We start from the raw sequence: 21,157 nt of genomic DNA on the forward strand, positions 1-21,157 counted from the left end.
TGGATCCACAAAGTTGCATAGTTTTTGTATGTTTGTTGTATAATTAATTATTATGGGATTTGGTTGTTGTTGTTTCTTTTTTAATTGTTATTTAATTGTTTAAATATTTTAAATGGCATTATAAACATATAAATATATATTCAGATAGGGGTGGAAATTGGCCAGGGGGGGTGGCAAGGTCATAAAATGATTTTCTTGTTTTTGCGCCTCAATGAAATCCACACATTGGCCCTCCACCCCAAGCATTAATTTGCTTGCTTTTCACCAATTAGCGTATTATTTCAATTTTGTTTTATAATTGTTTTTTTTTTTATTGGCTTTTGAAATTTTTTGTTTGTTTGGTTTTAAATTAAATTTGATTTAATTTTTGATAATCAGGCTTAATGTTCTTTATTTATACAACTTTATAAGATTTAATTTTATAAATAATATTTCTTATACATTTGATTAAACAAAGTATTTTGCAAAAACTATTTTACAAAAAATAATTTATTATTTTGGGGACTACATATGGAAACCTTATGTTATAAAAAAAATTAACTTTGTTCTCTTCTAAAAAAAGGCCTTCGGTCCTTATAATTGTTTGTTCCTTTTCCCAATTTGGTTCCTGTATTCATACTTCCATATTTTTTATTATACATTTATTATTGTTTATTGTGGGGGCTTTTTGGTTCCGTCTCTGGTTGTGTGTTGTCGTTTTTTTATTTACAAAACTTGCAGATTTTCACAATTTTTAAATTTGGAATCTTCTTTGCCCAACAACCATGTTAACATCTGACGCGCTTTCATGCTGGCCATCATCACACTGCGACTCTTATACCAATGGGCCGGTGAAGGGGATGTGTCACGATTACCCTATTAATGGAAAAATATTAAAAATACGTTAATTTACATTAAAGCAAAAGGTTTTAATTAGGGATTTTCAAAACACAATGGGTTATACAGAGGTCGCTCAAAGTTCACATTTCCAGAGAATTAATTTTTTCTACAGAAAAAGTTAGTAACCGTATTTTTATACCCTCAGTCATATGTCTAGAGAGGGTATATATCATTTGATACCGTCAAAACGTGCCTAGTCGAAATAAAGGTTTTAGACCCTAGGTATCTTTGGACCAAATCCGTTTCAGGACATTAGGTGTTGATCTAGAGATGTCCGCCCATCCGTCTGTCTGGGAGGGAGTACTGATTTGGTCCCAACTTGTTACATCGTAATATTTTTGTCAAACATAGATTGAGTTCAGAGCTGGGCACTCCTTCTGATACCTCCCCCACAAAATGTTGAAACTTTCAAAAATCGCATCAGGATGATGCGATTTTGCTCCAACTTTGCAAATTCTACTATTTCCATCAGTGGAAGGTCAGGCGCGAAAATGGACATTATCGGTCCACTCCTTCTAGCACCTCCCCCACAAAGGGTCAATATTTTGAATAATTACAACTCTTATAAACTGTGATGTAAGAGTCCGATTGTCTTCAAATTTCACACACCCCATTATTTTTATTAACCCAAGATCTGACGTTAAAATGACATATATCAGTCCACTCCTTCTAGTACCTCCCCCACGAAAAGTCGAAATTTTCAAAAAAAAATATTTTCTGCACAGAAATCCTAATATTTCATCAGTGCTATATCGGTCCACTCCTTCTGGTACCTTCCCCCCAAAGAGTCAAAATTTTGAATAATTATAACTCTTATAAAATGTGAAATAAGAGCCAGATTGGATTGTACGTCTTTATCTTATTCTTCGACGCACGCAACATTTTATGCTTGCGCCATTTTAGTAGTTCTAGTGGCAGAAATGTACTTGGCAGCACTTATAATCACATTGGACTCAATGATGCACACTCATACTTGCGAAAGTGTAGTTGGATCATAGCATCACAGGGATCATTCTTTGAAAAGCATTTAACGAGGCATATAGAAAAAAACAGAAATAAATACCTTAATCAAAAGTAACACTAGGAGGAGTACTATTGTGAAATTCGACTACGAAACCTTGAAGGAGAGAATAGTTAGAAGATTTTTTGTTTTCTGCAATGAGTCATCAGAAGGCTGATTCAACAAAGTAAACAAGTAAAAAGCAGTAAGTTTGGCCGGGCCGAACTTTGAGTACCCTCCACCATTTGGAACGAATTTGGCAATTCTCAAAAACAAAAAAATCCGTTAAAAATTCTGTTAAAATCTTAAAAATAACATTTGCCATAAGCCATTACAATATGGCTGGTTACATTACAAACTTATATGGGGCTATACGAAGACGTGGACCTGTACCGCCGAAGGCTGTAGTATCCATTACGAACTTCAAATACCAAATTTGAAACAATTCCGGCGAATCAAAATACCAAATATCGGGAGGTACCGTTATATTGGGGCTATACGAAGACGTGGACCTACATGGCCCATTTTCATTACGAAAAGTCCTGCAGACATAGTACACATTTGAGTAAAATTTTATCAACCTACTTCATTTCGTTCGGAAGCTAGAGTGATTCCCAAAGACGGATAGACGGACGGACATCGCTAAATCGACATAGAATTTTATGCTGATCCAGAATATATATGGTTGTGGGGTCTAAAATGTGTATTTCAAGGTGTTACAAACGGAATGACAAACTTAATATACCCTCCATACTATGGTGGAGGGTATAAAAATGTCTCACTGGCTGTACAAAAGCTTAATTAGACCTATTCTAATATACGGCTCGGTAGTCTGATGGACAGTAATGGATAAAAAGTGCAGTATCAAAATCTTGCAGAACGTCTTGCCTGGGCATCAGAACGGCAATGAGGAATACACCAACGAGGTGCTCTTTATATCCACCCAATGGAAATAAAGATTAGGAATGTGGTAGTCATCGTAGTTCAACGGGATCTACGACGCCGAATCTACTGAGATAACAACACCGCCGGCTCAGTTTATATATTTGTCCGTGTTTGTTTATTTTTCAGTTTTTGGAGCAGCACCATCCCGGAATGCCGGGATGGATCACGGTCCGAACGGTTTGTCGAAACATCATTCACCATAGATCTGTCTCGGTGCCATACAATTGATGCAGATGATGGGTGCATTTTAGAAATTGTTCCGATCTAATCTGGTTGTGAGACTGCAGCGATAGGGATTATGTTACATCGTGCTGCAACAAAGTAGTCCCCAGCGAGTCCATGTCTTGCAATTCAATTGCAACGGACTCCGAGGTAAAATTTATGAGGTATTAGAATTTATAAATCAGAGGAATGTCTTGATCGCAGCAGTGCAGGATACCAAGCTCATGAAAATTTTAGCGTAAAACGATGCAATGTTTGGGATATATTTATGAAAAATCGCACCAGAAGTTGATGTGGCGGATTAGCGTCCCTGTTACACCATTCTGTTCAATACAGACCTATATTGCTCAAGCTAGTATCTAGTGATTCGAACATGGAATGTATGGGGCAGCAGCCAATCGTCGATGTAGAGGTGGTTAATGCGTTACTTGCCTAAAATAATGCCGGTTTTGGCATGTAATAACCGGCTGGTACTAGGGGATTTCAATGCCTACCATTAGTTGCTGCAGTCCGTTCTAAGTAATGACCAAGGGGTTGACAGAGCAAATTCACTGCTAAGAATTTTGCACGTTAAATGAGAGTGTCCCCATCCGAATACGAGTAGTGTCAGATTTAACCATTGTGTCATCCGGTCGTGACGTGACATGGTAGCACATCATTTACCAGATCGTCCGATTTCATAACCTCTGAACGCCAAAATTTCCTTAACCATGGGACAGAAATTCAGAATTTTGCCCAACCATTCTGATGCTCGGAAAACCTGGTGGTCGAATACCCGAAATTAGACCAAATTTCCCAGTAGACACAGGGGGTTAGTGAATGAGCGTACCAACCTTAAATATTCCAAAGTCAGCGAACAGACAGTGAAAGTCAAAAAACGTAGCTAAACTATCTGAAGTGTTGCATCATTGGAACCGATACAAGTAAGCTGTGGATAACGGTTATGTTACTCTCGAAAATGGGAAGAAGATGACAGGACTGCAGTCGCTTTTAACAACGTAACGGTGACTGATCCGAAAGGGTGCGCTGGCAATTTCAATTACCAACTTGCCGAGTACACCGTGAGCAATAGGCCGAAGCGAAGAGTACTACGTCGTATCTGTTTAATTGTCCTGCCAAATCTACCAAACGGATCTATGGCTACATCTCCTAAGGGTAGCATACATTCTAGAAGATCTATGGCTACATCTCATAAGGGTAGCATACATTCTAAACCTAGCGGAACCAGACTATACACAAAGTAAGTAAGTGGCGCAATAGTAATCCTTCTATTAGAAAATTCTATAAATATTTCGATTGGTCCCTAATGTTAGTTCTGGTTTGACAATTTTGTAGTAAACACATGCGAATTACGGTCGGTCGGTGATTTTGGCACAATGTAAATTTCGTCGTGGATTTCCTTGTCGTCAACGTCAACTGGTGAAAGCCTTTGACGTATAGGCGCTCGCCTCGAAGAGACGGGCGCAACAAAAGATGATAACAGGAGTGGCAGACCCCAAATTATCCGTTCTGCATAGAATATTGCTGCTATAGCCGAGAATGTGATGGCACCGTCGACAATGACCAGACGACATGCCGCGCAAATGGGTATCAGTCGACGGTCGAATTTTGGTACAAAATTTGAAGATATTTCCGTTCAAAGTCCAGATGGTGCATCAGCCATCCTTAATCACCACCAAGAAGAAGATGATTTTTCATCATAACTAATCATCAGTGATGAGGCCCAATTCCATTATAGCGGGTACGTAAATAAGCTAAATTTATGCTTCTGTGGCACAGAAAATAGGCGTATAAACCACGAAGAGCCTTTACACCCGCTCAAAGTCACTGTATGGTGTGCTGTTTTCGCTGGAGAAATCATTGGGCCTTTTTTAAAGTTTAAGTTAAGTTTTTAATTTTGACGCCCTCCACCATAGTATGGCGGGTACATTAAGTTTGTCGTTCCGTTTGTAACACCTCGAAATATACATTTTAGACCCGTCAAAGTATATATATTCTTGATCAGCATAAAATTCTATGTCGATATGGAAGTGTCCGTCCGTTTATGGAAATCACTCTAGCTTCCGAACGAAATGAAGTAGGTTGATAAATTTTTTCTCAAATGTGTGTTATGTCTGCAGGACTTTTGATATTGAAAATGGACCATGTAGGTCCACGTCTTCGTATAGCCCCCATATAACGGTACCACCCGAAATTCGGTATTTTGATGATTTTAGCGACATTATTCGCCGGAGTTGTTTCAAATTTTGTATTTGAAGTTCATAATTTTATAACCCCCATGGTACCTGCCTATGCAGGTCCACATCGTCTTATAGACCCTAATATACGGCTATATTCGGTATTTAGATTGTAACAGAACTTTTAACGGATTTTATTTTTTTGAGAATTGCCAAATTTTTACCAAATGATGGAGGGTATTCAAATTTCGGCCCGGTCGAACTTACAGCTTTTTTATTTGTTTTAATTTAAGTTAAAACAAGTAAAAGAGCATTAAGTTCGGCCGGGCCAAACTTTTAATCCCCTCCACCTTAGGGTAAAGGAAACAAATGTGGCCAAAACCATCAAAATACCGAATATCGGAGGGTACCGTTATATGGGGGCTATACCAAATCATGGACCTACTCATGCAAGTTTTCGCCACCGGAGCTAGAACCCATTATGACCTACAAATACCAATTTTCAGACAAATACGTGAAAAAAATGTGGCAAAAATCATCAAATTACCGAATATCGGGAGATACCGTTATATGAGGGCTATACCAAACCGTGGACCTGTAATTACAATGACTCGCCATACGAACTGGGACCCATTATGATCTACAACTACCAAATTTTCAGAGAAATTCGTAAAAAATGTGTCAAAAATCATCAAAATACCGAATATTGGAAGGTACCGTTGTATGGGGACTATTCCAAAACGCGGACCTATACATACAATGTTTCGCCACACGAACTAGGACCCATTATGATTCACAAATACCAATTTTTAGACAAATCAGTGAAAATATGTGGCAAAAACCATCAAAATACCGAATATCGGGAGGTAGCGTTATATGGGGGCTATACCAAATCATGGACCCATACATGCAATGTTTCGCCACCGGAGCTGGAAACCATTATGACCAAGAAATAATAATTTTTAGCAAATCAGTGAAAAATTGTGGCAAAAACCATCAAAATACCTAATATCGGGGGGTACCTTTATATGGGGGCTATATCAAAATGTGGACCGATATATCTCATTTTCAATACCAACCATCCTAGACACAATACCAATTGCTCTTCTAAATTTTGGCGCTCTACGTCAAATAATGTGGGCTGTATCGTGATTTCAACAGGCAGACAGACGGACATCGTTAAATCGACTTAGAATTTATGCTGATTATGAATATATATACTTTATGGGTTCTGCGAAATACGAATATTTAAGGATGTTACAAACGGAATGACAAAGTTAATATACCCTTCTTTCCAAGGTGGAGGGTATAAAAATCGAAAGTTTACTTTTGCGAAACCTTGTATATCAGTGTCTTAATAACAAGGCGGAAAGCGATGGACAACAGGTCACTATGGAAGGCACAATAGAGGATATTATTTTTGACGGAATACCAGAAAAGAGTTCACTAAAATCTCTAAATAGAAATAATAACTGAAAAGCTTTCTATAAAAGAAAATCGAAAAAAAAATACATTGAATTTAGTCCATAAGAAAGCGATTCTTTATGCATTGTATTGACTTTGTCGACCTCTGTTTTTATTAAATTTTGAAAGGCATTAAAAATCTGTTTAACTTATTATATGAAAAATTAGTCATAATTGTATATATATTTATTGTAAAAAAATTAAATTCAACAAAGGATTTATGTACAAGGGGAAACAATAGTGATTTCATTGAATATGTATGTATATATGCATGGATAAAGGTGAATATTTAATTTAATAAAACATACATTACTTTTTCTACATACAATGAGATGTCTACTACATATGTACAAAAAACTGTGCCACAAACTCAATCAAAAAATGTGAAATGGAAAATCTATTATTACTGGTCCTGGTTTTTTTGCTTCAATCAAACAAAAGAAAACAGAAAATAAAATAAAAAAAACGGCACATCAAGTGCTATTGACCTGAATTATGAACGCTTATGAGGGTGGATAATGTGCTGACTTGGCAAATAATAAAGGCTACGGTGCTAAAGGTTGAATGTCTTGCAAAAGTGTTTGGAGAACAACACTTAGAATGCCATTAACCAGATATTCAAGGAGCTGACCATTTGAGCATTTTCCTTTATGGTGCTATTCTATTTTTTTTTTTTTTTGAGGATATGTTATACAATAATATTTGTTATGTGAATTGGTAAACAGTTTATATTTTCGGTAATTTTGCTCTTGGAAATGTCAAGGATTTTTCCCACGTATGTAGAGAAATTTGCGATTTGACAATTTTTAGTAAATCAGTAATTTTATGAATTAATAAATAGTTTATGGTCGACATTTTTTTATTTTGAGAATTTAGAGGATTTTTCCAAGGTTTATAAAATGACGAGTTTACAATCGAGTACTTTTCTAATCCTGTCCCTTGCCTTTCTAGGAATTTTCTATTGGGAAAAATTCTCTTTAACACACTCAGAGTTAATGCATGGATCACTTGTTAGAAGAGGGTCCTAATTGCATTTAATGCCTGCAAGAAGACTGCTAAACTAAATATAATTCATTGGATATATGAGTCAACTGTTAGCGGATCCTTGAGCACGGAGCCATTGTCTGTTGGAAACCCTTGAATAGCATGTAAACACAATTGGGACGAACTTCAAATTACATTTGAGTTGTGACGGCAAAAACCCTTCAAATTTTTGAGATTTGTTCTGGCATATACTCATTGCTGGTGAATTATCAATCGACGGTGACAAATTTAAAATGAACTTTGAACCTCACATTAGCTCTAAGTCCTGAATGCTCAGAAGAATTCTCGAGTCCCTCTGGTAGACTTATTTACTTATTTACTTATTACGATATCTTCCACCAGTAGCTTCGCATATCTTTTTAGATCCGGCTTGAGGTCTCACGCAGTAATTGTCAATCGACTATGACTAAATTAGAATGAATCTTGAACCTCACATTAGCTCTAAGTCCTGAATGCTGAGAAGAATTCTCGAGTCCCTTATGTAGACCAAAGAATCCTTGTAGCTCCTGCTTGGGTACTTATCAAGGTATCTTCCACCAGCAGCTTCGCATGTATTCTTTGATCCGGCTTGAATATTTATTAAGGTCTCACGCAGACGTAGTTTTACATATCCTGCTTGAGTACTTATTAAGGCCTCTCTCAGCCGAAGCCTAGCATATCCTTGTAAATCCTGTTTGATTAGTTATTAAGGTATCTGGCGCCAGTAGCTTTGCATATACTTTCTGAAAACTTGTTAAGGTCACTTGCAGTCGTAGCCTGATTGAGTACTTGTTAAAACGTAGTCTTACATATCACTGTAGAATTTCTTGAGAACTTATAAGGTCTCTTGCACCAGTAGCCCTGCATATACTGGTCGATACTGCTTGACTATTTGTAAAGGTCTGCCGCAGACGTAGTTTTGCATATCCTTGTAGATCCTGCTAGAGAACTTATTAAGATATCACACAGACTTGGTCTCTTGCAGTCGTAGCCTTGTATAACCTACTTGAGTACTTATTAAAACGTATCCTTGCATACCTTTGTAGAAATTCTTGGAAACTTATTAGGTCTCTTATACCAGTAGCTTTGCATATCTTTGTAGATCCGACTTGAGTACTTACTAAGGTCTCCCGCAGTTGTAGCCTTGGAGATACTGTTTAGGTGTCTATTAAAGTGTCTAGACGACGTAGCCTGCTATATCCTTGTAGATTATGATTGAGTACTTATTAAGTTCTCTCGCAGATGTAGCCTTGCTGTTACTTGTAGATCCTGTTTGGGTATCAATTAAAATCTCTAGTACACTAACTCTGACATATCCTTGCAGATCCTGCTTGAACACTTATTAAGGTTTCTCACAGACATAGCCTAGCCTATCTTTATAAATCCTGCTTGATTAGTTATAAAGGTCTCCCGCAGACGTAGACGTCCACATCCTCGTAGATCCGGCTTGAGAACTAATAAAGGGACGTTACTAGGCTTGCAGTTACATGTTGATACTGTTTAGGTATCTATTGAAGTCGCTAGCAGACATAGCCTAGCATATCCTTGTGAATCATGCTTGAATACTTTTTAAGGCCTCTCGCGGTGTAGCTTTGCACATCCCTATAGAATTGCTTAAGAACTTACTAAGGTCTCTTGGAGCCGTGTATTTTCTTATTTTTGTAACAATACATATTAGGTCTCCTATAGGCATGGCCTTGCACATCCATGTACATCCTGCTTGAGTTCTTATCGAGATCTCTCACATATAAATCCATCCGGTAGTCTTACATGAATCATCCCAGATTCCGAGGACTGGAATACTTAGTCAGGTCCAGACCCCCAGCTTCCCTGTTCCGTGACACATGTACTTATTCAGGTCTCTAGTCGAAGAACCATTTCTAATCCATCATAAAGATCATGCCCACATTGTGTTCAGAATAAGACGAACATTACACAAAACAGCTGTTTTTCTCTTTTCGAACAGTTGGACCTCGACGAGCTACTCCTTCCGACGAGGAAAACTTTTCGTTAGAGAATAACATAAGGTCCATGAAGAAGAAACTAATATGGCCGATTACTTGCTTCTGACCATTTCTCTTCAAAAGAAGACAAAGGCCAGTGGGAGAGGAAAAGATTTAATAGCCCCTACATTTTTCGTAACTACATCTAAATTTCATTTTTCTATCTTTTATCTGAGAGCCTTTTTTTCATATTAGGGCCTCTTTATTCTTCCTCCCGTACCCCATCTTTTTCAGGATGAACATTATCCAAGTGAAATAGTCGAAAAAAAAACACGCGCCTACAATTCAAAATATGCCTCAGAATAATTAAAAATATTTATGAGTAAAATTATTACATTAAAAAAGAATTCTAGGATTACATTTAAAAAAGGAATTTAAAAATTATATACATAATAAAAAAGAAATAAGTAAAATACATACATATGAACATGAAGAGTTTTGGAAAATAAATTATTGGGCCAAAAATACCATTATTGAAGGGGAAAAACATTTTGCTATTGGAATCTTATGGGAAAATGCATAATTTATAAATTTATATATTTTTTTAAAAATATTTTACAAATTTACGGGGAGAATACTTTGAAAAAAGAATCATTGAAACTGAAACCATGTAAACGCCTTTTAATTAGGGACTTATTGGTTGTAATTAAGAAAAAACTGTAGCATACTTTTAGGGAAAACGGTTAAAAATACTTTTGGAAAAAGTAAATACTTTGTATCACAACTAAGTGTGGGGCGGGGGAATAAAATTACTTTAAAATTGAGGAATATCAAATTCCCTTTAAATATATATCGAGGAGGTGTCTTAAGATCACCATTTCATTTTTACTCACCATTACTTCAGAATTTTTATCATTCAACGATTTTTCGCCTTGTTCATTTTCATGATTTCTATTGTCACAATTCGCATTGTGTTTATCTTTTGACTTATTTTTGGACTTTTTCGATTTTGGCTAAAGTGAAATAATGTGGATGAAAATTAAAAATAAAATGATTGTTTGTTTTTTTTTGTTTTGTAAAGAAAAATTGTACAAAAATTATGAAATAAATAAATTTAACAAAAAACAAAATGATATTCTTTGATTGTTTTTCAAACATTTAAAGCCAATCCAACTACTTGAGGGTGAAATGTGAATTTTTTGGGTGTTAATTCGTTGTTAAGCTCGATGAATTAATTTTTTTAATAGACTGATTTCGTGTTAGATTTATTTTTGAAAGAATTTGGAAAATTTCTAAACTATAATTCAGTTGAAACCGAAATTTTAGATTTGGATTGGCATGGTGATTTTACCTGTATACGATTCTGTTCCTTTTTCAAACGTATTTGAGTCAGAGTACCCGCCAGCAGTTCATCACAGTTGTGATTAATGCCCACCGACACTTCAATGAATTTCGCTCCATAGGTACAGGCCACACATTTACCATCTGAAAAGAATTAAAAAATAATAAACATTTAATTGAATTCAAATATTGTAGTAAGAAATATTCTCTGAGTCTTCTACAACAAAGTTCAGTAATAATATAGTAAGATACAGTAAGATAGATTTAAATTTAATTATATTTTGTATTAGCCTCTTTCTAAGCTGTTGTAAAAACACTAAAATAATTTTATGATTGCATAGCATTACAATTGGCCACAAATATATTCTTAACTATCGTAGTCTCCTACAATGTAAGACCTATGGCGAAGGACATTATTTATTTATACTGTAGCCATTAAGTATATATTAATATTAATATAAATAAATGCCAAATTTAAAATGGAAAATGAAAGAAATCATGCTTCTAGTGGTCATCGAAGGTTCAATATCAAAATAACTCACGCTTGTCCAAGTTAATGGAATTTATATTAAGCCGGAACTTAGCACGTTTTCACGTCATCGTCGTGTTTCCGTACGAAAAACACCTATTAGCGTTGCAATATTCTCAAAATATTTCTCGTCAATTAAAGATGTTTGGAGGAATTATCTCTCGAGAAATGATAAATTCTGTAATAATAGAATTTCGTGTAAATTTTCATGATTGGACTGAATGATGTATTTTGACCTTACTTGACAGTCTCTTAAAGACCTTAAGGTGAGAGTACAGGGTGAGATAAATAAGTAAAAAGCTGTATGTTCGGCCAGACCGAACCTTGAATACCCTCCACCATTTGGAACGAATTTGGCAATTTTCAAAAAATAAAAACCGAAACAAAAATACGACGACGTGGACCAGCATAGGCAACTTTTATAATAATATTCAAATGCGAAACTTGAAACAAAAATCGGTGAATAATGTATGTAATCATCAAAATATCGGATATTGGGAGGTACCATTATATGGGGGCCATACCAAAACGTGGACCTGTACAGACAAATTTCTACCATAGGCTGAAGTATCAATTACGAACTTCAAATGCGAAATTTGAAACAATTCCAGTAAATAATGTCGCTAAAATCATCAAAATACCGAATATCGGGAGGTACCATTATATGGGGGCTATACGAAGACGTGGACCTGCACTGACATTTTTCTGTCATAGACTGTAGTATCCGTTACGAACTTCAAATGCGAAATTTGAAACAATTCCAGTAAATAATGTCGCTAAAATCATCAAAATACCGAATATCGGGAGGTACAGTTATATGGGGGCTATACGAAGACGTCAGCCTGCACAGACAAATTTCTACCATAGGCTGAAGTATCAATTACGAACTTCAAATGCGAAATTTGAAACAATTCCTGTAAATAATGTCGCTAAAATCATCAAAATACCCAATATCGGGGATACCGTTATATGGGGGCTATATGAAGACGTGGACCTGCACTGACAATTTTCTGGCGTAGGCTGTAGTATCCATTACGAACTTTAAATGCGAAATTTGGAACAATTCCGGTAAATAATGTCTCTAAAACCATCAAAATACACAATATCGGGAGGTACCGTCATATGGGGGCTATACGAAGTCGTGGATCTACATGGCTCGTTTTCTGTCTTAGGCTGAAGTATCTATTACGACCTTCAAATATTAAATTTGAAACAATTCCGGTGAATAATGTCGCTAAAATCATCAAAATACCGAATATAGGGAGGTAGCGTTATATGAGGGCTGTACGAAGACGTAGACCTGCGCTGACAATTTTCTGTCACAGACTGAAGTATCCGTTACGAACTTGAAATACCAAATTTGAAACCATTCCGGTAAAAAATGTCGCTAAAATCATCGAAATACCGAATATCGGGAGGTACCGGTATATTGCGGCTATACCAAAACGTGTACCGATATGTCTCATTTTCAATATCAACCGTTCTAGACATAATACAAATTGTTTGAAACTCTACATCAAATAATGGGGGCTGTATTGTGATTTCAACAGACAGACGGAAGGACATCGTTAAATCGACTTAGAAAGTTAATATACCCTTCTTTTTAAGGTGGGGGGTAAAAAAACAGTCGGAAATAGCATCAAATTTTAGAATAAGTTTAGATTTATTCGAATTGGTCACCCTTTTTCACGAATTATGGCCTTCAAACGGCCAATGAAACCGTCACACGCAGCCCGAATGTTGCTCTGCGATATTTAGGCCCATTCCCGGTGAAGCGCTTGCTTGAGATGATCGACACTTTGGTATTTTTTTAATGCCGATCTTGCTTTCCCAAATACTCCAGACAAAATAGTCCAACGGATTGATATCCGGAGATTTTAATGGCCATTGTGAGCTGGAAATGAAGCGACGAACCTCATTTTGTAACCATTCTTGGGTGGCGCGTTCTGAGTGCGATGGTGCTGAGTCGTGTTGGAATGTCCAAGGCCTGCGGCCAAAATGTTTGCGTGCCCAAGGCATTTATACACCCTCCAGAATATTTTCGTGGTAATATTCGACATTTATTCTGAAGCCACATTCGATTAGAGCGTAGAGCGACCATCGGCTGTTATGGCGGCCCACACCATCACCATGGCCGGCGCTTGATTTCTGGTGGCCAACCAAAGGAGCACATTTACAGCTGACCTCTATGACAAGTAAACACGATCATTTTGTTTCTTTACAAACTGCTGGACAACGAATGGTTTCTTATCGGAGAAAACCAAATTCGGCAGTTCACCACTTTCGGCCAAGCGAAGCAACTCTTTTGCTCTTTTGAGTCTATTTTCTTTCCATTGCGGTGTAAGTTCCTGCACTTTTTGGAATTTCAATGGCCTTACCCCGAGCTCATTTTTCAATATTTGCCGAATGTAATATTGCGATATTTTCAGACCGAGAGCCTTTTTTCGGCAACTGCGACGCGGGTTTCCATCAAGTCGCTTCTTTATTTTTCGAACCATTTCTGCTGATGTTGCTGTTTTCTTCCGTCTACTTCCTTGACGTCGGGCTACGCTACCAGTATCAGGGTAACGAGCGATTGGTACGAGCCACAAAAGATTTATTCACATTTAAATGCTGGAGTGCTCTAACGATAGCCACTTGTGGTTTTCCAGTTAAATATAAAGAAATCATACTATTACGCTCGAATTCCCTCACGAATAACTTTTTTTCTGGAAAATTCTCACCAAAACGCTTTTGTACCCTTGTAAACAATATAATGAGCTGTCACTGGAATAATTTAACAGCTGTCGGACGAGTGGCTTAGAAATGACAGCAGTATCGAAGTAGGTTGCAGTTTTTTCATCTCACCCCGTAAATATCTCGATCCGTTTATTAGGTATACTCAAGAGACCTCTTCAATGATTGGACAAGTAGTCCTGCAATGTTCTCCATTCAATATTAGAATAGATAAGAATAATTGTGTAGTTGCGATTAGGTTATGTTAGATGAGTTTTTGTAGTACTTAAGAAAAATATTTGTAAATAAAGCTAGAATTGAAACTACATCCAAAGTAAAAGATAATTTTTACTTTTCCCACTAATACACTGAATGCGGAGGTCCAATATACTGTTAAAAAAATCCACGATTGTCATTCGATTTGCTTTATTTAATTTTGACTATGACGGAAATCTCCCTCGTTTTATTGAATTTTTGCATTAAAAAATCGTTATAAATTTTGACAATTTCAAAAGACCCCCACCTAATTATATTCGAATTACTTTTTTTTACCATCAAAATTTCCCCCAATTTCATTGCGAACTTCTTGGAATAATTATTTGATAATTATTCATTATTATTTCCTGTCTTATTAATAATTGACCACAAAAAAGTTGTGTCCTCTTTTCAATTGACCAGCAGATGGATTTTCAATAGAATTATTTGAGATTTATTTATTATCATTAATAAAGATTGCATCCCGCTTTCTCTCCCCCTCTCTGTTTCCTTATGTTTTTGTATTTTCTTACTTACCTTGGGCAGATACCGCACGTGACCGCGCCAAATCAATTTTATTTGCCACCAAAATAATTGGTCGGGTCCTAATTAAATCCATATCTTGCAGATGGGCAAGGATGTTTTTGGCGCGTGTAAATGACTCTTTGTCCACACAGGAGTATACAACCAAGAAGGCATCAGCTTTTTCCAATTCGTCCTGTGGCGGATGGTGGGGTTTTGAATTCGAATTCACATTTGTGGTTGGGTTGGGGGTAGTTGCATAATACCATCGTTTCGTAAACGGCAACGGAAATGATTTTGGGCAAAACGAAAACGAGAAGTAGAAGAAGCAAAAAAGAGAAATTAGAAAATAATTAAGTTATGTCAACAAAACAATTTTTGGCAGGATATTAATTTGCAGTCAGCCGCCCTAAGGATAAATCGTTTTGCCTTTTTCTTGTCGTGCAATTGTCATTTGAAATGGCATGGCATGGATGAATGTTTTATTTGTGGGTGTGCTTTTGGTTCTTCTTCCCCCTATTTTGAGGCAAGAGCGGTTTTGGCTTCTGTTGAAATGTGTTGTTAATGGTGATAAATTATGTAAGGCTTATGGGCTGAAAATTAACAAATTTTGGTCATTTAGAGGAAAAATGGGTAAAGAGGTTTAATTTGGTATTCAAAGGACATACAATTTTCGGGAGACTGTCTTGTGTAATGTTGAATTTGGCGGTTTGAGGAATGAGCTTTAAGATTGGAAGTCCTCGAAAGAAAATTTTTCCTATAAATTCAAAAGGACCGTAAACTTTACAATTCTTAATGATGTTACCGCGCCAAATCATACCGTAAACTTTACAATCCTAATTTCTAATAAATTCTCGATTTTTTGATTACGTTTTTTTTTTTTCTTAAATCTTTTATTATAGATTTGGGACAGTTTTTAAATGGTTTAAATTTTTTTTATTGGGATACTACAAACTAAACTTTATTTAGAATAATACTTGAGATATATTCATTAAATGCCGGGGAAGTCCTTCCAAAGTATTCTTTAAAAATCCAAGATGTTTTATTCAGAATTATCTGAGAAATTTTTGTAAAAATTCCCGATTATTTGGTTAAAAAGCCGTTCAAATTAATTTTTTGAAATACACGATTAATTTTTGGAAAGTCCTTAAAAAAATATTCTTCAAAAATCTTCTTTTATTTGACTTGGAAGATTTTGAAAAATATTCCTTAATAAATTGTAATTATTTTTAGGAGAACCCAGGAATGTTTGGTTGGGAAATTCTTTAAATATATTTTTTAACTTTTCATAGACCATAGGTCTCTTTGGACGAAATACGTTTCAGGACATTTGGAGTCGATTTGGAGTCGATGTCCGTCCGTCCGTCCCTCTGGCTGGCTAGTGAGCACAATAACTCTCGAAGGGAGTATCCGATTTGGTCTTAATTTGGTACAACGTAATATTATTATCAAACTTAGATCGAGTTCGGAGATGGGAAATATTGGTCCACAAAATGCCAATATTTGCAAAGGAAAAGGAAACGATAATCCGATTTTGCTCCAACTTTGCAAATACTAATATTTGCCTCAGTGCTAGGTCAGCTATGAAAATGGACTAAATCGGCCCACTCCGGCTGGTAACTCCCCCACAACGGGTTAAAATCTTGAATAATTCCAACTCTGATAAGATGTGTCATAAGAATCCGATTATCTATAAATTATACACATCACAATATTTTTATTGACCCATGGTCTGGTGTAAAGATGGGATATACCGGTTCACTCCTTTTGGTATCTTCCCCACAAAGAGTCAACATTTTTGAATATCCATGAAGCTAATAAAACGCGAAATTAATATTCAATTCTACTCAAACTTTGAACATCTAAGAATTTCAATCAACAAGCCTGGGGTATACATCTGTCGGCAAAACCGACTAATACTATTTCACTTTTTTATATGAATGTTCAATATAGAAGCCGTTCAACAATATTTATACCCCACACCACTTGGTGTTAAGGGTATTATGCCTTTGTGAATTTGTTTGGGAGAAAGAAGCGAGATAGACCCACTGTTACTTTTGAGGATCTTCATAGAATCACTTTTTGAGTCGATTTATGCATGTCAGTCCGTCCGTTCGTCTGTCCATGTATTCTTGTGAATGAAAATTTCAAAACAATATTTGTTTGCCCCAAGGGGGATCCCTATTGAAATTGGTGATAATCGGATCAGATTTAGACATAGCTCCCATATAACTTCAACTGATTTCAGGTTAATTGTGCACCAAATGGCCAATATAAGTCATAATTACCTAAATGTTGGTACATCCCACCGCATTCAGTCTAGAAGCAAGTACACCATATTTGGAGAAAATCGATTCAAGTATAGCCAGAGCTCCCGATTGGGGGGTTTAATTTAATAATTAATAATAATAATTTACTCGAAAATACCTCAGTCAAATTTTATCAAGATCGGTTCAGATTAGGATATAGCTCATATATATATCTTTATCCGATAAAAAGTTTATTATGCACCAAATGGCTAATATCAGTTCAAATGGACTGAATTTTGGCAATTATGACTGAATTCATCCTAGAAACCAGTACTACAAATTAAGTGTATATCGGTTCAGATATAGCTATGGCTCCTCTATACAGGGTGAGATAAAAAATTTGCCACAAAGTCAAAAGCCATAATTTTTACATGTTTTTATACCCTCCAACATGCATAGTATGGAGGGTATATTAAGTTCGTCATTCCGTTTTTAACTCATCGAAATAATCATTTTAGACCCAACAAAGTATATATATTCTTGATCAGCGTAAAATTCTAAGACGATTTAGCCCTGTCCGTCCGTCTGTTGTAATCATGCTACAGTCTAAACGAATTAAGATAGGAAACTAAAATTTTGCACAGATCTCTCTTTTGTCTGCAGGCAGGTCAAGTTCGAAGATGGGCTATTTCGGTCCACGATATCGTATAGCTCCCACATAACGGTACCCTCCGATATTTGGTATTTTGACGATTTTAGCCACATTTTTCAATGGAAGTGTCTGAAATTCCACAAAAGGAGTCCCTTGTGAGTATTCTACCCTCTGACAAATAATTGTCTATATAGGTTCACGATATCGATATCGTTGTGAGCACTTTACCCCCCGACAGAGAATTCTTTATATAGGTTAATGATATCGTATAGCGCCCATATAACGGTACCCCCGATATTCGGTATTTTGATGATTTTGGCCACATTTTCAAATCGTATTGTCTGAAAATCCACACAAGGAGTTCTTTGTGAGCACTTTACCCCCTGAAAGGGAATTGTCTATATAGGTCCGTAATATCGTATATCCCCCATATAACGATACCCCCCGATATTCAGTAGTTTGATGATTTTAGCCACTTTTTCCAATGGAATTATCTGAAAATCCCCACAAGGAGTTCCTTGTGAGTACTTTACAGCTAGACATAGATTTGTTTTAATAGGTCCACAATATCATATATACCCCCATATATCGGCACCTTCCTATATTAGATATTGTAAAGATTTAAAATAAAATTTAATGGATTTTATTTTTTGAAAATTTTCTAATTCGTTCCAAATTGTGGAGGGTATTCAAAGTTCGGCCCGGCCGAACTTACTGCTTTTTTACTTGTTTTTTTTTTTAATTTTATTGAATGATAGCAAAAAATGTCGGAAATAGCATCAAGTGTTAGAAAAAAATTTGGTTTGTTCGAATTGGTCACCTTTGGCACGAATTATGGCCTTCAAAACGGCCAATGAAACCGTCACACGCTGACCGAATGTTGCTCTGCGGTATTTTGGCCCATTTCCGGTGAAGCACTTGCTTGCGGTGATCGACAATGAAGCGAGGAACCTCATTTTGTAACCATTCTTGGGTGGCGCGTGCTGAGTCCTGTTTGATGGTACAATTTCAGCGGCCAAAATGTTTGCGTGCCCAAGACTTTAATATACCCTCCAGAATATTTTCGCCACAATATTCGGCATTTACTCTGATGCCACGGTCGATTAATACGAGCGTAGAGCGACCATCGGCTGTTATGGCGGCCCACACCATCGCCATGGAAGACGATTGAGTTCCAGTGGCCAACCGAAGGTGCACATTTTCAGCTGACCTCTTCGGCAAGTAAACACGACAATTTTGTTTGTTTACTAACTGCTGGACAACGAATGTTTTCTCATCGGAGAAAACTAAATTCCTCAGTTCACCACTTTCGGCCAAGCGAAGCAACTCTTTATCTCTTTTCAGGCTATTTTCTTTCTGTTGCGGTGTAAGTTCTTGCTCCTTTTGGAATTTTAATGGCTTTACCCCGAGCTTTTACAATAATTGCCGAATGGAATATTGCGATATGTTTAGCTTACGAGCCATTTTTCGGCCACTGTGACGCCGGTTTCGATCAAGTCGTTTCTTTACTTTTTGAACCATTTCTGCTGATGTTGCTGTTTTCTTCCGTCCACTTCCTTGACGTCGGGATACCGTATCACGCTAGAGTATCACGGTAACGAGCGATGGTATGAGACACAAAAGATTTGTTCACATTTAAATGCTGGAGTGCTCTAACGATAGCCACTTGTGGTTTTCCAGCCAAATATAAAGAAATCAGACAATTCCGCTTGAACTCCATCACGAATAATTTGTTTTCTGGAAAATTCTCATTAAAATGCTTTTGTACGCTTATAAACAATTTAATGAGCTGTCACTGGAATAATTTTAACAGCTTTCGGACGAGTGGCTTAGAAAGGACAGCAGTCTGAAATTGGTTGCAGTTTTTTCATCTTACCCTGTATATATTCTTTTCGATTTAGGGTTTAAAGTCCCTCACAAGCGCAATATGCACTCCACAATAATGATCTTTGGTACCAGATATCAGATACAGCTCTGAAATAAGTGTTTAAAATTATGTCAAGATAGGCTCAGTTTTGGATATAGCTCCCACATATATGTTCAACCGATTTCGTGTTAATTGTACACCAAATGACTAATATCGGCCAAATGGTATAAATCTTGGCATTTCCGATGGAATTCAGCCCAGAAGCAAGTACTTCAAATTATTGTGAAAATAGGTTTAGTTATAACTATAGTTCCCATATTTATGTTTTATCCGATTTGGTGTTAAAGTCCCTCACATGCGTAATATGCACCACACAACAATGATATTTGATATCTGCCATCAAATACAGCTCGAAACTACCTCTGCCTAATTTTATCGAGATCGGTTCAGATTTTTATATACCTTCGATTTACATCTTCATCCGATTTTACGGTTATTGTCCACCATATATGTAATATCAGACCAAATTGGATCGATTTTTATACCCTCCACCATACTATGGAGGGTATATTAACTTTGTCATTCCATTTGTAACTCCTCGAAATACTCATGTCAGACCCGACAAAGTATATATAATCTTGATCAGCGTAAAATTCTAAGACGATTTAGCCATGTCCGTCTGTCTGTCTGTCTGTCCTTCTGTCTGTCTGTCTGTCTGTTGAGATAGATGGTTAAAATTTTGCACACATGTTTATTTTTCCAGTAGGCAGATTAAGTTCGTGAATGGGCCATGTAGGTCCACGTCTTCATATAGCCTCCATATAACGGTACCTCCCGATATTCGGTATTTTAATGAATTTAGCGACATTATTCACCGGAATTGTTTCATATTTGGTATTTAAAGTTCGAAATGGATACTACAGCTTAAGACAGAAAATTGTCTGTGCAGGTCCACGTCTTCGTATAGCCCCCATATAACGGTACCCCCCTATATTCGGTATTTTGATGATTTTAGCGACATTATACACCGGAATTGTTTCACATTTGGTATTTGAAGTTCGAATTGGATTCTACACCCTAAGACAGAAAATTGTCTATGCTGGTTCAGGTCTTCGTATAGGCCCCATATATCAGTACATCCCTATATTCGGTATTTTGACGATTTTAGGTACAATACTCACCGAAATTGTTTGAGGTGTGGTATTTGAAGTTCGTAATGGATGCTACAGCCTGTGACAGAAAATTGTCTATGCAGGTCCAGGTCTTCGCACAGCTCCGGTGTAACGGTACCTCCCTATATACGATATTTTGATGATTTTAGCAACATTAATCACCGTTTATTTCAAGTTTCGAATTTGAATATGGTAATGGCTT

At 36.6% G+C, this 21,157-nt stretch overlaps 1 protein-coding gene across 2 annotated transcripts in view; it reads right to left on the reverse strand.

Annotated features, from left to right (window-relative positions):
- Nucleotides 1–298: 298 nt before the first annotated feature.
- The window catches only part of LOC101887219 (GTP-binding protein RAD), a 160,660-nt gene continuing 139,801 nt past the window's right edge, over nucleotides 299–21,157 (reverse strand). The window contains exons 7-10 of one of the 2 annotated variants that reach the window (XM_011292704.3): nucleotides 15,031–15,211; nucleotides 11,005–11,138; nucleotides 10,547–10,666; nucleotides 299–855 (exon numbers count right to left, since the gene is read on the reverse strand). In XM_011292704.3, the coding sequence (XP_011291006.1) occupies nucleotides 706–855; nucleotides 10,547–10,666; nucleotides 11,005–11,138; nucleotides 15,031–15,211 (585 nt within the window). In that variant the 3' untranslated portion in view covers nucleotides 299–705. The remainder of the gene's footprint in view (nucleotides 856–10,546; nucleotides 10,667–11,004; nucleotides 11,139–15,030; nucleotides 15,212–21,157) is intronic. The other variant, XM_005179811.4, reaches the window with a different exon arrangement.

Source organism: Musca domestica, unplaced genomic scaffold, assembly GCF_030504385.1.
Source record: "Musca domestica strain aabys unplaced genomic scaffold, Musca_domestica.polishedcontigs.V.1.1 16, whole genome shotgun sequence".
Classification (NCBI taxonomy): domain Eukaryota; kingdom Metazoa; phylum Arthropoda; class Insecta; order Diptera; family Muscidae; genus Musca; species Musca domestica.